The 16,855-nt window shown below is 42.6% G+C and overlaps 1 protein-coding gene across 1 annotated transcript in view; it reads right to left on the bottom strand.

Annotated features, from left to right (window-relative positions):
* The window catches only part of arhgap15 (Rho GTPase activating protein 15), a 108,526-nt gene that overhangs the window by 69,009 nt on the left and 22,662 nt on the right, over window positions 1-16,855 (bottom strand). Inside the window, exons 2-3 of the mRNA XM_060929240.1 lie at window positions 5,882-6,038; window positions 215-271 (exon numbers count right to left, since the gene is read on the bottom strand). Of these exons, the coding sequence (XP_060785223.1) occupies window positions 215-271; window positions 5,882-6,038 (214 nt within the window). The remainder of the gene's footprint in view (window positions 1-214; window positions 272-5,881; window positions 6,039-16,855) is intronic.

Genomic DNA, 16,855 nt, shown 5'->3' with positions numbered 1-16,855 from the left:
CTCTACTCATTCATACTGTAGGTGTTTCTGTATTGCGACTATTTTCTACATTGTAGGACAATACTGAAGACATCAAAACTATGAAATAACACATGGGACGTATATGGAATTATGTGGGAAACAAAAAAATTGTGAAAAAACCCCACGTTTGATATTTTCGATGTGCAAAGTCAGAGCAGATGGTTCTTTTCTGTGACGAAATAAGTACACACACCTGCTGTGCACCCTGAAGGGTGTTGTGCTGGGACTGATTCCTGCGATGTCGGTTAAGCTGCAGAAGAAAAAAAATTAATAAATAAACAAAGGGGGAATTTTGATTACACAGAGATTTTATACAATAAAATTATAAAGACATCAGTGAATCAAAGGAATCCACCACACACAGCCTTTGTTCAGAAATAAAGAAAATAAGGTTTTGCTGTCAGTCTGAACAGTCTAAATTACTCACTCTTGTTTCCACCAATGGTCATTAAATAGTTTTAACATCCATTTAACCATTGTTAAATGTCCATTAACGTTATTTGTAAGAACGATGTTTGAAGGTCATGTCTGTATAATTTCCTTTCGTCGTTTGGTTAAGCTTGGTTTACGTTTTCTCACTAGTCTGAGAGCCATAACTTGGCAGCCAGTAAGTGATATTAATGTCTTGTGAAAGCAGTAGACAGTACAGGCTTTGTAACACAGAGCTCGTCTGCCCTCTACTGCCTGTTCTCCGTGGCCTTTATCACATTGTTAAGTCTCTGGCTTAGAACTCAGCACAAGTTAATGAATTTCGAGTGCGTCTTGGTGACTAGAACAAGATACTCTATGAACGAGCAGAATATCTGTAGGTGTTTAGTGCGACAGATTGGATAAGAAGTATAGAGTGACAGGTACCATAATGTATAACTCTAAATAAATTAATAAATAAAGCATGGTGGTGGTGGTGGTGGTGGTGGACGTGGTGTCTAGTTACTACGCAAAGAATTTGAATTATTTTTGTATTGGATCCTTTTTCAAAAACGTGTACGGTATTTACTTCGGCGAATGATTCTCTGTCTAATTACGTATCCACAGATTTCCATGAGGTTAGAATTAAAATATTTATTTCACTGTAAAGCTTTACAGGCATCACTGTTGGGGGGGGGGGGAGTTAGGACGATTCTAAGGGCCTGGTATTGACAGAGGGCCCTCAGAGGACAAGATTAATACTGTTACCATGTGTAAGTTAATTTAATAAAAAATATTTTATCATTTTGTCTCTTATACTGAGCAAATACAATAACCTTCTGGTTTGGTTTTCCATTTTCCGCAAAATTATTAGAATAGGTAGTCTTGATGGGCACTGTCCAACAAGACTGTGGTTAGCACGGTCGCCTCACAGCAAGAAGGTCCGGGTTCGAGCCCCGTGGCCGGCGAGGGCCTTTCTGTGTGGAGTTTGCATGTTCTCCCCGTGTCCGTGTGGGTTTCCTCCGGGTGCTCCGGTTTCCCCCACAGTCCAAAGACATGCAGGTTAGGTTAACTGGTGACTCTAAATTAACCGTAGGTGTGAATGTGAATGTGAATGGTTGTTTGTCTCTGTGATGATCTGGCGACTTGTCCAGGGTGTGCCCCGCCTCTCACCCATAGTCAGCTGGGATAGGCACCAGTTTGTCCGTGACCCTGCACAGGATAAGCGGTTATGGATAATAGATGGATGGTAGTCTTGATATTTCACCCCTTCTCCTTATTCATTACATGGTACAGTCTTGCGTAGGCAGAGCCAGAGCGTGACACTGCGTTAGGTTTGTTGCTTTCCAATCCACCACTAATGTTAGCTGTGCATGGTACAAGCAGAATTGATGGTGAACCATCAGTAGATTGACACCATCACGAAGAACTCAGGTTACCAAAAATGTAAAGAGAGGCAGCAGAATGCTGAGAGAAAGAGAAAGGGCCAACAGTTAGTCACTCAGTTTTACTCAGAAAGTTACTCAGAAAGGTAGCCTATACATTTATTCACTGACCTTCCTTCAGTGGCTATTAATTATATTATATTATCTCATCTCATTATCTCTAGCCGCTTTATCCTGTTCTACAGGGTCGCAGGCAAGCTGGAGCCTATCCCAGCTGACTACGGGCGAAAGGCAGGGTACACCCTGGACAAGTCGCCAGGTCATCACAGGGCTGACACATAGACACAGACAACCATTCACACTCACATTCACACCTACGGTCAATTTAGAGTCACCAGTTAACCTAACCTGCATGTCTTTGGACTGTGGGGGAAACCGGAGCACCCGGAGGAAACCCACGCGGACACGGGGAGAACGTGCAAACTCCGCACAGAAAGGCCCTCGCCGGCCACGGGGCTCGAACCCGGACCTTCTTGCTGTGAGGCGACAGCGCTAACCACTACACCACCGTGCCGCCCGTTATATTATATTATCGGGCTCAAAATTTCTAGCGGTGCCCCTGACAGGGATATATACGACTGTGCCGAGTGGGCAGAGCTTTAGTCTTCTTGACATGTACTACATTTCAGATAATGTGATGGACGCCATTAGACACTAACCGTCAAATAAACATGTGACTGCTGTTGCTTAATATTTTAGGTCTACAGTTTGAGAAGAAATGTTATTGATAAAATGCATACAGATTTTTTTTTTTTAAGTGGTGACCAAAATGGTCATTTCTGCTTGTAGTGTCTTGCTTTAATTTAGGTGTAGAGGTGTGCAAGAGACACACTTTTTTGGATCCTACTTCCGCCTACATACAGAGTACAGTGATTAGTCCTGCGGCTATTTTTGTTGTTCTTTAAAGCTAAGTAGAAGAAGAGGAAGAAGAAGAAGCCTTTATTTATCATGCGTACACCAGAGATGGACAGGAACGAAGTACATTTACTTGAGTACTGTACTTAAGTACACTTTTTGAGTATCTGTACTTTACTTGAGTATTATTTTTTTGGAAACGTATGACTTTAACTTCATTACATTTGAAAGGCAAATATCGTACTTTTCACTCCACTACACTTCTGTCAAGGTCCTCATTACTCGTTACTATGAAGCAGCTTTGAAAGTGGATGTTTTTTTTCCTTTTCTTTTCTAAAACATGTTTTTTTTCACAGGTAACACTGAGACCCCGTCCACACGTAGCCGGGTATCTGCTAAATCGAAGATATTTTTCTACGTTTTGGCCTGTCATCCACATGAAAACACATCAAAAACGAATATTTAAAAAAACTCCGGGCAAAGTGAAGATTTTTGAAAACTCCGTGTATGCCTTTTCATGTAGACAGAGATAACCGGAGGTTTGCGTTTTAGAATGTCACAATCTGCGCCAAAAAAATGACAACAAATCTGCCCTGACGTCAAACGTGCGACCTTTGTTTACTGCAGAAGCCAGATTAAGCATGGACTTAAGCTAGCCGCACACTATGGCGATCCACGCGGTACCGAACCGACCCATTTCAGAGCCGACTCCCGACAGGGCACGCACATATCCCCCGACTGTTGACGAGTGCAGTCGCGATTGAAGCGACATGTGACAACTTAATAGCTTTGTGATTGGCTATTGGATATCGTTACTGTTAAATCCAACACTTGAAGATGCAACAGGCTGAATTACAAATGACACAACACGGAATATGTAGCGCACTATCTAGGCTGCATGAGCTATTATTTCCAACCTTAAATAGTGCACTTATATAGGGGAGTTAAAGCGATTTGGAATTCAGCCACACAACTTGAGCAGAGTGGCTTTCCAGCCCACTGTGTCTATGGATAAAGCTTCAGTCTATGGAATTACAGTATATACCTGCATTAGGTGCTACCAACACGTATTTCTCGCGCTAGAAATTGTGTTTAATGATGTCACGTGTTATATGCGAAAGATATGATTGGCTATTGCTAGCGACTCTCGCCGATCAGTCTGGCTCCCGATTAGTTTTTCGAATCGGCTGTGAGATGAGTCGGTACCATCGAAAACTAGTCTTTACGCCTGATTCGCGACTTCAGTTGGCTCGGTACGCTGAAAATCGGCGTAGTGTGCGGCTAGCTAAAGAGTAATGGATCGGAGTAGTGCCTTGAAAGTGTTAATTATTGTGCAGGTGCTATTTACATGTTTAATTTTAGAAGCCCAACTACTGCTCCAAGAGCACAGGCAATGTGATTAGGGGGGAGGATTTGGGGAAATAATGCCATCTACAGGTTTGGAATGCTTATGAATGTGATTGAAAACGCAGATGTTCGGTTATGTGTGGAAGGGATTTTTTTCGAAGACGAGGTGGTGTGGATAAAACATTTTATAAACGGAGGGGGGGAAAATGTTCGGTTTTAAAAATACCCGGCTACGTGTGTACATGGCATGAGACAGCTGATCAGTAATCACTAGGGTCACGTCACGTCCATAAACTGTATAAAATCAAGCTCAATGATTTCTCAACAGCATTATTTGAACACGATCAGTTGATGGCAAAATGGAAGGAGGCGGTTCTTCTGGAGAATGCACACATTCATGGCCCATGAACCCATGTTTCAGTTTTCTGAAAGGATTAAAGATTCATTTCATTTTAAATGTTTGCTTTGTTTGCCTAAAACAAACTACATCACGGCCTACAAAAACTCACCGTCCGACCTGCGGAAGCATATTGAGGTATATAAACGTTTTATTCCAAGAGAAAGCTTGCAGTGAAGTTGTCTGTGCTTTTAGAGCTAGCGATAATATTGCAATAGCTATGCAGTCTGGTTAGTCAACTGACTTTCTATGGATTTTCCCGCCAAGTTGACGTAGCCTTAACCACAGCTAACATTTACACATAGCTAGTTAACTTGGACACTGTTAGTTAGCATGTAAAAACGGAGTTACGCTAACATGAATAACGTTAACTTATCTGAAGTCCTTTCAGAAATATGTTTTAGCATAATCCTGCCAAATAAACAATGTAGAAATCTTTCTTTTCGAGTAACGTTAGCTACGCAATATGATTTCGAGTTTGAAAAGAGTTTGCTAACATTTCAGGTGGAGTTTCTAGCTTAATGTTAAACCACCATGATGTACAGCATGCGTTCATTTTGTGAATTCACATTTCTTTCTTGGTAACGGCATTAGGTTTTGTAAACATTGTGGCAATAATACAACGATGCGTTGACAGAAAATGTACTTTTGATACTTCAGTATTTTTAAAAGCAAGTACTTCGGTACTTTAACTTCAGTGAAAATTTGACTGGACAACTTTCACTTGTATCGGAGTAACATTTGACCAGTGGGATCTGTACTTTGACGTAAGTAATGAGGTTGGGTACTTTGTCTACCTCTGGCATACACTCAAGCACAGACTTAAGCACAGTGAAATTCCTCTCTGCATTTAACCCATCTGAAGCAGTGAACACACGCATGCGAGCAATGAGCACGCACACATACCCAGAGCAGTGGGCAGCTATGCTCCAGCACCCGGGGAGCAGTTGTGGGTTAGGTGCCTTTCTCAAGGGCACATTAACCCAACATTCAGGTCATGGCTACCCCATGTTAATCTAACTGCATGTCTTTGGACTGTGGGGGAAACTGGAGCACCCAGAGGAAACCCACACAGACATGAGGAGAACATGCAAACTCCCCACAGAAAGGCCCCAGTTGGCTGCTGGGCTCGAACCCAGAACCTTCTCGCTGTAAGGCAACAGTGCTAACCACTGTGCCGCCTGGTAAAGTTAGATTTTTAAAGTATTTCTATATTATAAAGTATTTTATTTTTAAAGTATTATATATTTTAAAAGTATTTCTATATTATAACTTATAACAGTTTGAAACATTCTGTCTCTGAGTGATGAATATGTGAGAGTTAATGTGAAGTTACAGCTAGAAGGAAGGGGTAATGGGAGAGAGAAATGATGCGGTGTAGTATTGTGTGTGTAGCAGGATATCTCACTGGTTTTGGTGCTGTGTCAACTTCTGGTATGACCATGGACTTGGTTTGACTCAGGCGGTCGCCGCTGCCTGTCGAGCTTTTGATCCTCATGGCTACAGCTCCTTGAGGCAGCACCAGAGGAGGAGGTGGCTTCGATATATTCTGCATGGCTCTAGTGCTGGAAGAGTGGACAAGCACAGATAACAGATAAGGTCACACGTTTAAGATTTTTTTTGGAAATCCCCCCCCCACACACACTTCAAATATTAAACTTAACTCTAAAGCCTCAATCCTCAAAAGTGGACACACTCTTAATCCTTTATTGGAGTGTAACCTAAAAGTATTTGTCGTGTGACAAGGTGGATGTGGTGCAAAACACAAATACTGCGTTGTGCTATTGGTTAAAAAGTCATGGCTAAATAACCCGATTAATAACTGATCGTATGAGCTTGACATATGAACCAACTTTATGTCATATGAGCTTGATTTACTTTCTAAACCCACACTCTTCTCTCTTCTGTTTCACACAGAGGTGGACAGTAACAAAGCACGTTTACTTGAATACTGTACTTAAGTACACTTTTTGAGTATCTGTACTTTACTTGAGTATTATTTTTTTTTGGAAACTTGTGACTTTAACATCACTACATTTGAAAGACAAATATCGTACTTTTCACTCCACTACACTTCTATCAAGGTCCTCGTTACTCGTTACTATGAAGCAGCTTTGAAAGTGGATGTTTTTTTCTTTTCTTTTCTAAAACGTGATTTTTTTTTTTGCAGGTGACACTGAGACAGCTGATTAGTAATCATTAGGGTCACGTCACGTCCATACAGTAGACTGTATAAAATCAAGTTCAGTGATTTCTCCACAGCGTTATTTGGTTTTCCTGCCAAGTTGCCGTAGCCTTGTCCATGGCTAACAATAACACATAGCTAGTTAACTTGGACACTTAGTTTGCATGTAAAAACGGAGTTACGCTAACATGAATAACGTTAACTTATCTGAAGTCCTTTCAGAAATATGTTTTAGCATAATCCTGCCAAATAAACAGAATGTAGAAATCTTTCTTTTCTAGTAGCATTAGCTACGCAATATGATTTTGAGTTTGAAAAGAGTTTGCTAGCATGCCAGGTGGAGTTTCACTGACTAGCTAGCTTAACATTAAACCACCATGATGGCACAGCATGCGTTCATTTTGAGAATTCACAAAATAATCCAGTCGGTTGCTTCAGAGGCATGAGGTATTATAAGCATTGTGACAATAATACAACAATGCTTTGACAGAAAATGTACTTTTAATACTTAAGTATTTTTAAAAGCAAGTATTTAAGTACCTTAACTTGAGTAAAAATTTGACTGGACAACTTTCACTTGTATCGGAGTAACGTTTGACCAGTGGGATCTGTACTTTGACACTTAAGTCAAACGCATAAGTCAAAGTACAGATCTGTGGGATCTGTACTTTGACTTGTGTGTTCCAAGATGGTACCGCGGATGGTTGCCTCGGTACTTCGCTCTCTTGTACTTTCTATGTTTTTGTGTATTTGTTGTGTTTTTTGCACTCCTTCGCTGGTCACATACTTCAGAGAAGAACTTATAAACATTGGAATAACCACCAGTAAAGTTTTTTCATCGGCTTTCATTGATCTGGCAAGTTTTCCAGAGCTACTTGTTGGAGGAGCAGCAGCTCTCTATGGATTACGCCGAGGACGCTGGAGACACCGGGGGAAGTGAGCCGGGGCGCTCATCAGACTGAGGCAGTGGGGGTTTCGCACTGCGCTCCCGTCTATTCACCTGGCTAACGTCCGCTCTCTGGCCAATAAGATGGATGAACTGCTGCTCCTCAACACAATCAGCACGGATTTTAACAGATCTGCTGCCTTGTGCTTCACTGAAACCTGGCTCGGTGAGCACATCCCGGACACTTCTCTTCACCTGCCTGGATTTCACCTGCACCGAGCGGACCGCGAAACGGAGCTCACGGGGAAAACGAGGGGAGGCGGAATCTGCTTTTATATTAACGAAGGTTGGTGTACTGATGTCACAGTTCTAAACAAATCATGCAGTCCTCATCTGGAGTCATTATTCATAAACTGCAAACCGCTTTATGCTCCGCGAGAGTTTTCCTCGTTTATTCTGGTTGGAGTTTACATCCCCCCTCAGGCATGTATTAATGAGGAGTTACAACACCTGGCTGACCAGTTAAACAATGTGTAGAAAAAACACCCGGACTCCTTGCTCATTGTTTTGGGGGACTTTAACAGAGCAAACCTCAGCCACAAACTGCCAAAATATAAACAGCACATTAAGTGTCCCACCAGGGACACTAACACTCTGGACCATTGTTACACTGTTTTAAAGGACTCATACCACTCTGTCCCCCATGCAGTCTTGGGATTATCTGATCACTGCATTGTTCATCTTATCCCAACCTACAGGCAGAAGCTGAAATCTGCGAAGCCTGTAGTTAAGACGGTGAGGAGATGGTCCAATGAGTCCAAAGTGGAACTACAAGCCTGCTTTGACTGCACTGATTGGAGTGTTTTTGAGGCTGCAGCCTCAGACCTGCATGAACTGACTGATACTGTGACATCTTACATCAGTTTTTGTGAGGATGTGTGTGTGCCTACCAAAACCTTCCGCATATGCAACAACAATAAACCCTGGTTCACTGCAAAACTCAGGCAACTTCATCAGAACAAAGAAGAGGCCTACAAAAGTGGAGACAGAGTTCTGTATAATCAGACCAGAAACACACTGATAATGGAGGTGACAGCAGCTAAGGCTACGTTTACATTAGACCGTATCTGTCTCGTTTTCTTCGCGGATGCACTGTCCGTTTACATTAAACCGCCTGGAAATGCCGGGAAACGGGAATCCGCCAGCGTCCACATATTCAATCCAGATCGTGTCAGCTCCGGTGCTGTGTAAACATTCAGAATACGCGGATACGCTGTGCTGAGCTCTAGCTGGCGTCTCATTGGACAACATCACTGTGACATCCACCTTCCTGATTCGCTGGCGTTGGTCATGTGATGTGACTGCTGAAAAACGGCACGGACTTCCGCCTTGTATCACCTTTCATTAAAGAGTATAAAAGTATGAAAATACTGCAAATACTGATGCAAATACTGCCCATTGTGTAGTTATGATTGTCTTTAGGCTTGCCATCCTTCCACTTGCAAGTGGTAAGTGATATGCGCTGGGATCACACACACAGCGGCTCAGTCCCGAATCACAGCTTGTTCACTTCACTCGCGTGCTCTGTGAGCTGCGCAAGGCCGGAGTGCGCACCCTCCAGAGGGCACTCGCTGTTCAGGGCGGAGTGATTTGGAGCACAGGATGCCTGCGGAGCCGAGCGTATCCGTGTATTGGTATTGCTGTGTGCACACAAATCGTGTATTGGTGTTGCTGTGTGCACACTAATCGTTTTAAAAACGTTAATCTGATGATCCGCTGATATGGTCTAATGTAAACATGGGCTAAGAGGAGCTATGCTGATAGATTAAAAACAGCCTTTCAGCAAACGATCCGACGTCAGTGTGGAGAAGCCTGCAGAACATTACTAACTATAGGAAACCATCCACCAACACTGCAGTGAACCAACAACTGGCTGACGAGCTGAATATGTTTTACTGCAGATTCGACACATTCACACCTCTCCCCCCTTCAGTCATTAAAGACCCATTTACACCCCCTGCCATTCTACCACCCCCCGCCTCTGACCCCCCACCAGCACTCAAGATCTGTGAAGAGGATGTCGGTCAGCTTTTCCGCAGACAGAAGATCAGGAAGGCACCTGGCCCAGATGGTGTGTCACCCTCTTGTCTGAAGGTCTGTGCTGACCAGCTGGCTCCCATCTTCACCCAGATCTTTAATAGATCCCTGGAGCTGTGTGAAGTCCCCTCATGCTTCAAACGCTCCACAATAATCCTGGTTCCTCAGAAAACCAATATCACAGGACTGAATGACTACAGGCTTGTTGCCCTCACATCTGTAGTCATGAAGTCCTTCGAGAGACTGGTGTTGTCATACCTGAAGGACATCACAGACCCCCTGCTGGACCCCCTGCAGTTTGCCTACCCGGCAAACAGGTCAGTGGATGATGCAATAAATATGGGTCTACACTACATCCTGCAACACCTTGACACTGCAGGGACGTACGCCGGGATCCTGTTCGTGGACTTCAGTTCAGCATTCAACACCATTATTCCAGACATCCTCCACACCAAGCTCACCCAGCTCACTGTGCCCTCCTCCACCTGTCAGTGGATTACAAACTTCCTGACTGACAGGAAGCAGCAGGTGAGGATAGGGAGCATCATATCCAGCACTCGGACTATCAGCACTGGCACCCCCCAAGGGTATGTGCTCGCCCCACTGCTCTTCTCCCTTTATACCAATGACTGCACCTCAAGAGACCCATCTGTTAAACTCCTGAAATTTGCGGACGATACAACGGTCATCGGCCTCATCCGAGATGGGGACGAGTCTGCATACATATGGGAGGTTGAACGGCTGGTCTAGTGGTGCGGTCAGAACAATCTGGAACTGAACACGCTCAAAACTGTGGAGATGACAGTGGACTTTAGGAGGAGCCCCCCCACTCTGCTGCCCATCACCAACAACACTGTGACTGCTGTTGAAAGCTTCAGGTTTCTGGGTTCCACAATCTCTCAGGACTTGAAGTGGGAGACCGACACAGTCATCATCATCAAAAAGGCTCAGCAGAGGTTGTACTTTCTGCGCCAGCTCAGGAAGCTCAACCTGCCTAAGGAGCTGCTGACACAATTCTACTCTGCCATCATTCAGTCTGTTCTTTGCTCTTCCATCACTGTTTGGTTTGGATCGGTCACCAAACAGGAGAAGAACAGACTGCAACGGACAATAAGGTCTGCAGAGAAAATTATTGGTGTCAACCTGCCCTCCATCCAAGACCTATACTTGTCTAGAGTCAGGAAATGGGCAGGTAACATCTCTGCGGACCCATCACACCCTGGTCACAATCTGTTTAATCTTCTCCCCTCAGGGAGGCGATATAGATCACTGTATGCAAAAACAACCAGACACAAGAATAGTTTCTTCCCTCAGGCTGTCTCTGTGATGAACAGCTAAAATCCAGATTCATATATCAGTAATAGCACTTGCAAAATATCTGCACACTCATACTGTCATTCTGTGCTCACTGTTACTTATATTTATAGTTATACTTATTTACTATTTCATCTTTGCACTATGCACCATATTGCACCAAAAGGGAAAATCCTTTCTGTGATGAACAGCTAAAATCCAGATTCATATATCAGTAATATCACTTGTAAAACATCTGCACACTCATATCATCATTCTGTGCACACTGTATACTTTATATTTATCTATTTCATACTTGACTTACCTGGATTACTTTGCACTATGCACCTATTGCACCATTTTTTGTTTGTTTGTTTTGTGTATACGCTTTTTTATCTGTTTTGTACTATGAGAGCTAAGTGAAACCGGAGTCAAATTCCTCGTGTGTGTCCACATACCTGGCAATAAAAGTGTTTCTGATTTCTGATTCTGAAGTAATGAAGTTGGGTACTTTGTCCACCTCTGGTTTCACAGCATTACATCAACAATGCTACAGCTAGATATACAGTCCTGTGCAAAAGTCTTAGGCACATGATGTAAAGAAATGCTGTCGACCAAAAATGGCTTAAAAATAATGAAATGAAATGTTTCAACATTAAAAAAATACTATAAGCAGTAAGCCATAATAAATGAAACAAAGTCAATATTTGGTGTGAGACGACCCTTTGCTTTAAAAAAAAAAATAGTAGTCTGAGGTGCAGTGAGTGCAGTTTTATGCGGAAATGAGCTGTAGGTTTTACTGAGCATCTTACAGAACCAGCCACAGTTCTTCTGGACACTTTGACTCTCACACTCGCGTTTTTATTTTGCACCAAAACCCAGCAGCCTTCATTATACTTTCTTTTTTTAATCTGAAAAGTGCTCTCTTATGGAATATGCTGCTCAGATACAAACTTTTTTTTTTCCTGTAATATTTAATTTTGTGCTGGAAAATAAACATTTGGGCTCTAAAATGTTTTTGTACTGACTTGATAATGTAGAAGTCATAAAATAGAAATCTATTACAAAGTTTGTATGAAAAAAACCCCAGGGTGCCTAAGACTGTTGCACAGTACTGTATATATACACTCTGGGCTCACGCTAGCTGCTCACACGTCCGCAAATTGCGAAGTTTTATTCCAATTTGCGAAAAGAAAATCATCCGTATTCGCATTTTATACAAAAGTCATTTAAAGTTTAAGCAAAATCCATCAAACAATTGCGATTTCTCAAGATAAACAGTACCTTTCGTGTCCATCTTCGATGTTTTGATTTATAACCAACGCCCCTGAGTTTCAAAGCTTCTTATTGGTTGACCGCGAATTACGTCTTCCAATAGCATCGGACCTTCCATATAAAATTATCAATTTCCGAGTTGCGCTGATAATGTCGGCAATAAGCGAATTGCGAATCTCGGCCCGTGCAGTGCATTATGGGATCGCTAATTTTTTTGGCTACCAAGCAGCACTTCAAAATGGCGGAAAGCAGTATTGACAACTACAATTTAGATCAGTTTAAAGTTTGGAAAGTTGACGATTTGAAACGGTTTTGTAGTCGTCATGGACTGCCTGTGACAACCAAGACCACGACTGGCACTAGGGCAAAACGTAAAGAAGAACTGGTTGCCCTTGCCTATGCAGCATCAGTCCAGAACTTACCATGCGTTTTAATGAAGGATGAGGAGAGACAAGCTGTCAAAAACGACTACAAGTCCTTGTTGGCAGTTGAAGGCAAACAAATTCCTGACCCTCTGCAGACAACTGACGGGTGGTTGGACGAAGCCCAGGGGCTTAAGCTGTGGCCACCATGCATGTCAGTCGATATTGACGAATTTTTATTTTTTTTAACCTTTATTTTACCAGGAGAGAAGACCCATTGAGATTAATAATCTCTTTTACAAGGGCGTCCTGGCCAAGAGGCAGCACAGGTTACAAAATTAAAATTACAATTTACAGGAGTCTGATTAAAAGAAAAAAAAAGGAAAAAAATCATTTAAAACAGTTACAAATCAGAGACACCGACTCAAGTGCTCTCAGTCTGGAGTTAAAATCGCTCAATGGAATAAGTTCTTTTATTTTTAGGTCCTTTTGCAGCTTGTTCCAGGTGGTGGGGGCAGAGAAAACAAAAGCTCTTTTTCCCTGCTCTGTGTGGACGGATGGGACAGAGAGCAGCAAATGATCACTGGAACGCAGGCCATAAGAGTCAAGGTTCCTTAGTGTGATTAGGTTACTGATGTAGGGTGGCAGTAGTCCAAGTATTGCCTTGTATATAAAGGTATACCAGTGAGTCAGCCTCCTGGTAGACGGTGACGACCATCCGACTCGGGAATATAGTTCACAGTGATGGGTCAAGGCCCTACAATTAGTGATGAACCTCAGGGCAGCATGATACACAGAGTCAATCTTACTCAGACATTGAGCTGAAGCGTTCATGTACAACAAGTCTCCATAGTCTAAAATAGATAAGCAGGTTGCAGCGACAAGGCGCTTCTTAACATCAAAAGAAAAACAAAATTTATTTCTAAATAAAAAACCCAGCTTCAGTTTAAGTTTCTTAACAAGATTTTCAATGTGGGCTTTGAATGTCAGGGTGTCATCAAGCAGGATACCAAGATATTTATACAAGTGGACCACCTCTATTTCATTTCCCTCAAGAGTGAATACTGTGGGACTGTTAAACATCCCCACAGTATTCACTCTTGAGGGAAATTAAATAGAGGTGGTCCACTTGTATAAATATCTTGGTATCCTGCTTGATGACACCCTGACATTCAAAGCCCACATTGAATATTTACTTGACAGGGACGAAAAAGCACTACTCCATTGGCTTCGAAATGACTACAAGGAAGGTGAGTTGTTTTGATATTTTGATATATAATGCGTATAACGTTAGGGCCTATGAGGCTAGGTAATGGGGACCCAACATGTATGAGATAAAAGTGCATATTTCTGCCCTATAATGTCCTTAATTAGCGTAACAACTATGCTGACATAATGTTACACACGTAGATTTACTCGCGTAAATTTAATAATTGATCACAAGTTGGGACGGCACGGTGGTGTAGTGGTTAGCACTGTCGCCTCACAGCAAGAAGGTCCGGGTTCGAGCCCCGTGGCCGGCGAGGGCCTTTCTGTGCGGAGTTTGCATGTTCTTCCCGTGTCCGCGTGGGTTTCCTCCGGGTGCTCCGGTTTCCCCCACAGTCCAAAGACATGCAGGTTAGGTTAACTGGTGACTCTAAATTGACCGTAGGTGTGAATGTGAGTGTGAATGGTTGTCTGTGTCTATGTGTCAGCCCTGTGATGACCTGGTGACTTGTCCAGGGTGTACCCCGCCTTTCGCCCGTAGTCAGCTGGGATAGGCTCCAGCTTGCCTGCAACCCTGTAGAACAGGATAAAGTGGCTAGAGATAATGAGATGAGATGAGATGAGAAGTTGGGGCGGCACGGTGGTGTAGTGGTTAGCGCTGTCGCCTCACAGCAAGAAGGTCCGGGTTCGAGGCCTGTGGCCGGTGAGGGCCTTTCTGTGTGGAGTTTGCATGTTCTCCGTGTCCGCGTGGGTTTCCTCCGGGTGCTCCGGTTTCCCCCACAGTCCAAAGACATGCAGGTTAGGTTAACTGGGGACTCTAAATTGACCGTAGGTGTGAATGTGAGTGTGAATGGTTGTCTGTGTCTATGTGTCAGCCCTGTGATGACCTGGCGACTTGTCCAGGGTGTACCCCGCCTTTCACCCGTAGTCAGCTGGGATAGGCTCCAGCTTGCCTGCAACCCTGTAGAACAGGATAAAGCGGCTAGAGATAATGAGATGAGATGAGATGAGATCACAAGTTGACATTAGGCCTATAGGCCTACATATAGATGCCTAACAATAACAGAGCTGTCAAATCTGATCAAGATTTAGCTAGTAAGATATTACAGTAAGATGGAAAGATGTAGTAAACCTGTAGGCCTTTTCTGCATAATAACTACATAATATTTTGTTAGAATTGCCAAAAATAAATGACAAACTAAATATCTGAACAAACTTGCAACTTTTTGCCATCTTTTACGTCCTTCTGGGTCTTTTTTTTTTCGGTTGGAAATATAATCAAAACAAACGGAGGTTCACATTTCCATGACCCATGTTCAGCTGTAGGCCCAGTATAACTGTGTGTTTTCTTCCACCGCTTAAGTTTATAACTTCCGTTAGTACATTGGTAAAAAGCACAGTGTGCACCTGTCATAGTTTTACAATTCACTTAAGGCTTAAGGTCTTTAAGCCAATCGCTATAAAGCTGTAAAGTTCCCGGTCCACTACCTGTCTCTTCCTATAGGGACTTCAGCGCCTTGGTAGTTCGTTTGGTAGCTGAAATAGTTAACCTAGAAAAGCCGCACATGCGTACAAGCGTTGCGCACTTGGCTTGTTCTCGCTCATTAGTGAAGAAGATTATAGCGAGGTTTGTTTAAAATAAACTATCCGACTTTACGTATGACTAAAACTTATCTAAAAAGTGAGATAACATTAGAATATTCTGTTAGCTTTCTCAGTTAGGGATAAAAACACGATATAACCATTCTAAAGACGTATTTTCTACATATCAACCCTGACAGAACTTTGGAAGAACTCACAGATGAACCAGGATATATCGACCAAGTGTACCTGGTTTTCAGAGCGTTTTGACGCACATGGTTCAAAGTTTTGACTGCAAGTGTTTCATTTGAGAAATTAATGGTGAATATCATTATATTTGGGTTACGAGATTAATTCATAAGAAACACCCATTGATTTTAACTCCCTGAGCTCCCTTCTTCCTACCCATAAAGACACCCCCTCCCCCTAAACACACATACACACAATCCCAATCACACACATCTCAATCATGAACAGTGTTGGGAGTAACGCCAGGGCTTTCCACAAGCGCCGGCTGCCGGCCACACAGCCGACTACACAATTAAGTCCAGCCGGCTACTTTAATGACTATTATTTTTGTAGCCCACAGGCTCTAAATATTAATTTTCGATTTTAATAAAATTAAATGTTTATCTAACGGACTGACAGTAGTGTGTCGGGGCCGTCGGAGGGAACAGAAGCAGAGATAACGCTTATTTTGTCTCCAGTAAACCAGTCTTCTCTCGTTCAATTACGTGCTGGCATCAAAAGACACCGTTGGTTGTAAATGAACCCAAACTGAGTGGTTGGAGTGTATTTTCATACACAAATGGAGAAATGTTCGGTGAGTGTTTAATTGTGTAGCCACCACTGCAGACCGTTGTCGTTGTTAATTCATAGCATGCTCAGTTGCGTGAATGTGTCATTCACCGAAAATAAGAGATTTACAAGCCAGGAACGCCTCATGATGCAATATGTGAGCTTGTATAGCCTATTACAGATTATTTTTGGTGCGCAAATCACAGTTTTCATTGGTGCATTAGCGTCTGGCATACACTAATGAATAAAAAAGATGCAATATGTTGTAGTAATAATAATAATAATAGAGCAAATGTCTGAGAAATGAATATAGCTTGTCTATTATGCAGGCATGCTTAGGCTAATAATAATAATATGAACGGTTTTTGAATAATGCTCTCCTGCAGTAAATAAATGGTCTGTGGAAAATACATTTAATCCTGGGAACTGCGTGCACAGGAGTTTATTTTGTGTTTACTCCCCCCCCCCAAGCTGGCTACTTATTTGTCATGGCTGGCTCGTATGAGCCTTAGTGGAAAGCCCTGTCACGCGTTACAAAAAGTAACGAATTACTGTAATGCATTGCTTTTTGCGGTAACGCGGTAATGTAAGGCATTACAGAAGAAAATTTGTAATATTTTACTCGGTACAAATGTCAGTAACGCGCGTTACAATGCATTTTTAACCTGGAATGAAGTGGTGGGCATTTTTTTCCGTCAT

The sequence above is a fragment of the Neoarius graeffei genome, chromosome 9, assembly GCF_027579695.1.
Source record: "Neoarius graeffei isolate fNeoGra1 chromosome 9, fNeoGra1.pri, whole genome shotgun sequence".
NCBI lineage: Eukaryota > Metazoa > Chordata > Actinopteri > Siluriformes > Ariidae > Neoarius > Neoarius graeffei.
Note: the sequence above shows the minus strand (reverse complement) of the source record. Positions and strands in the feature narration are given on the sequence as shown.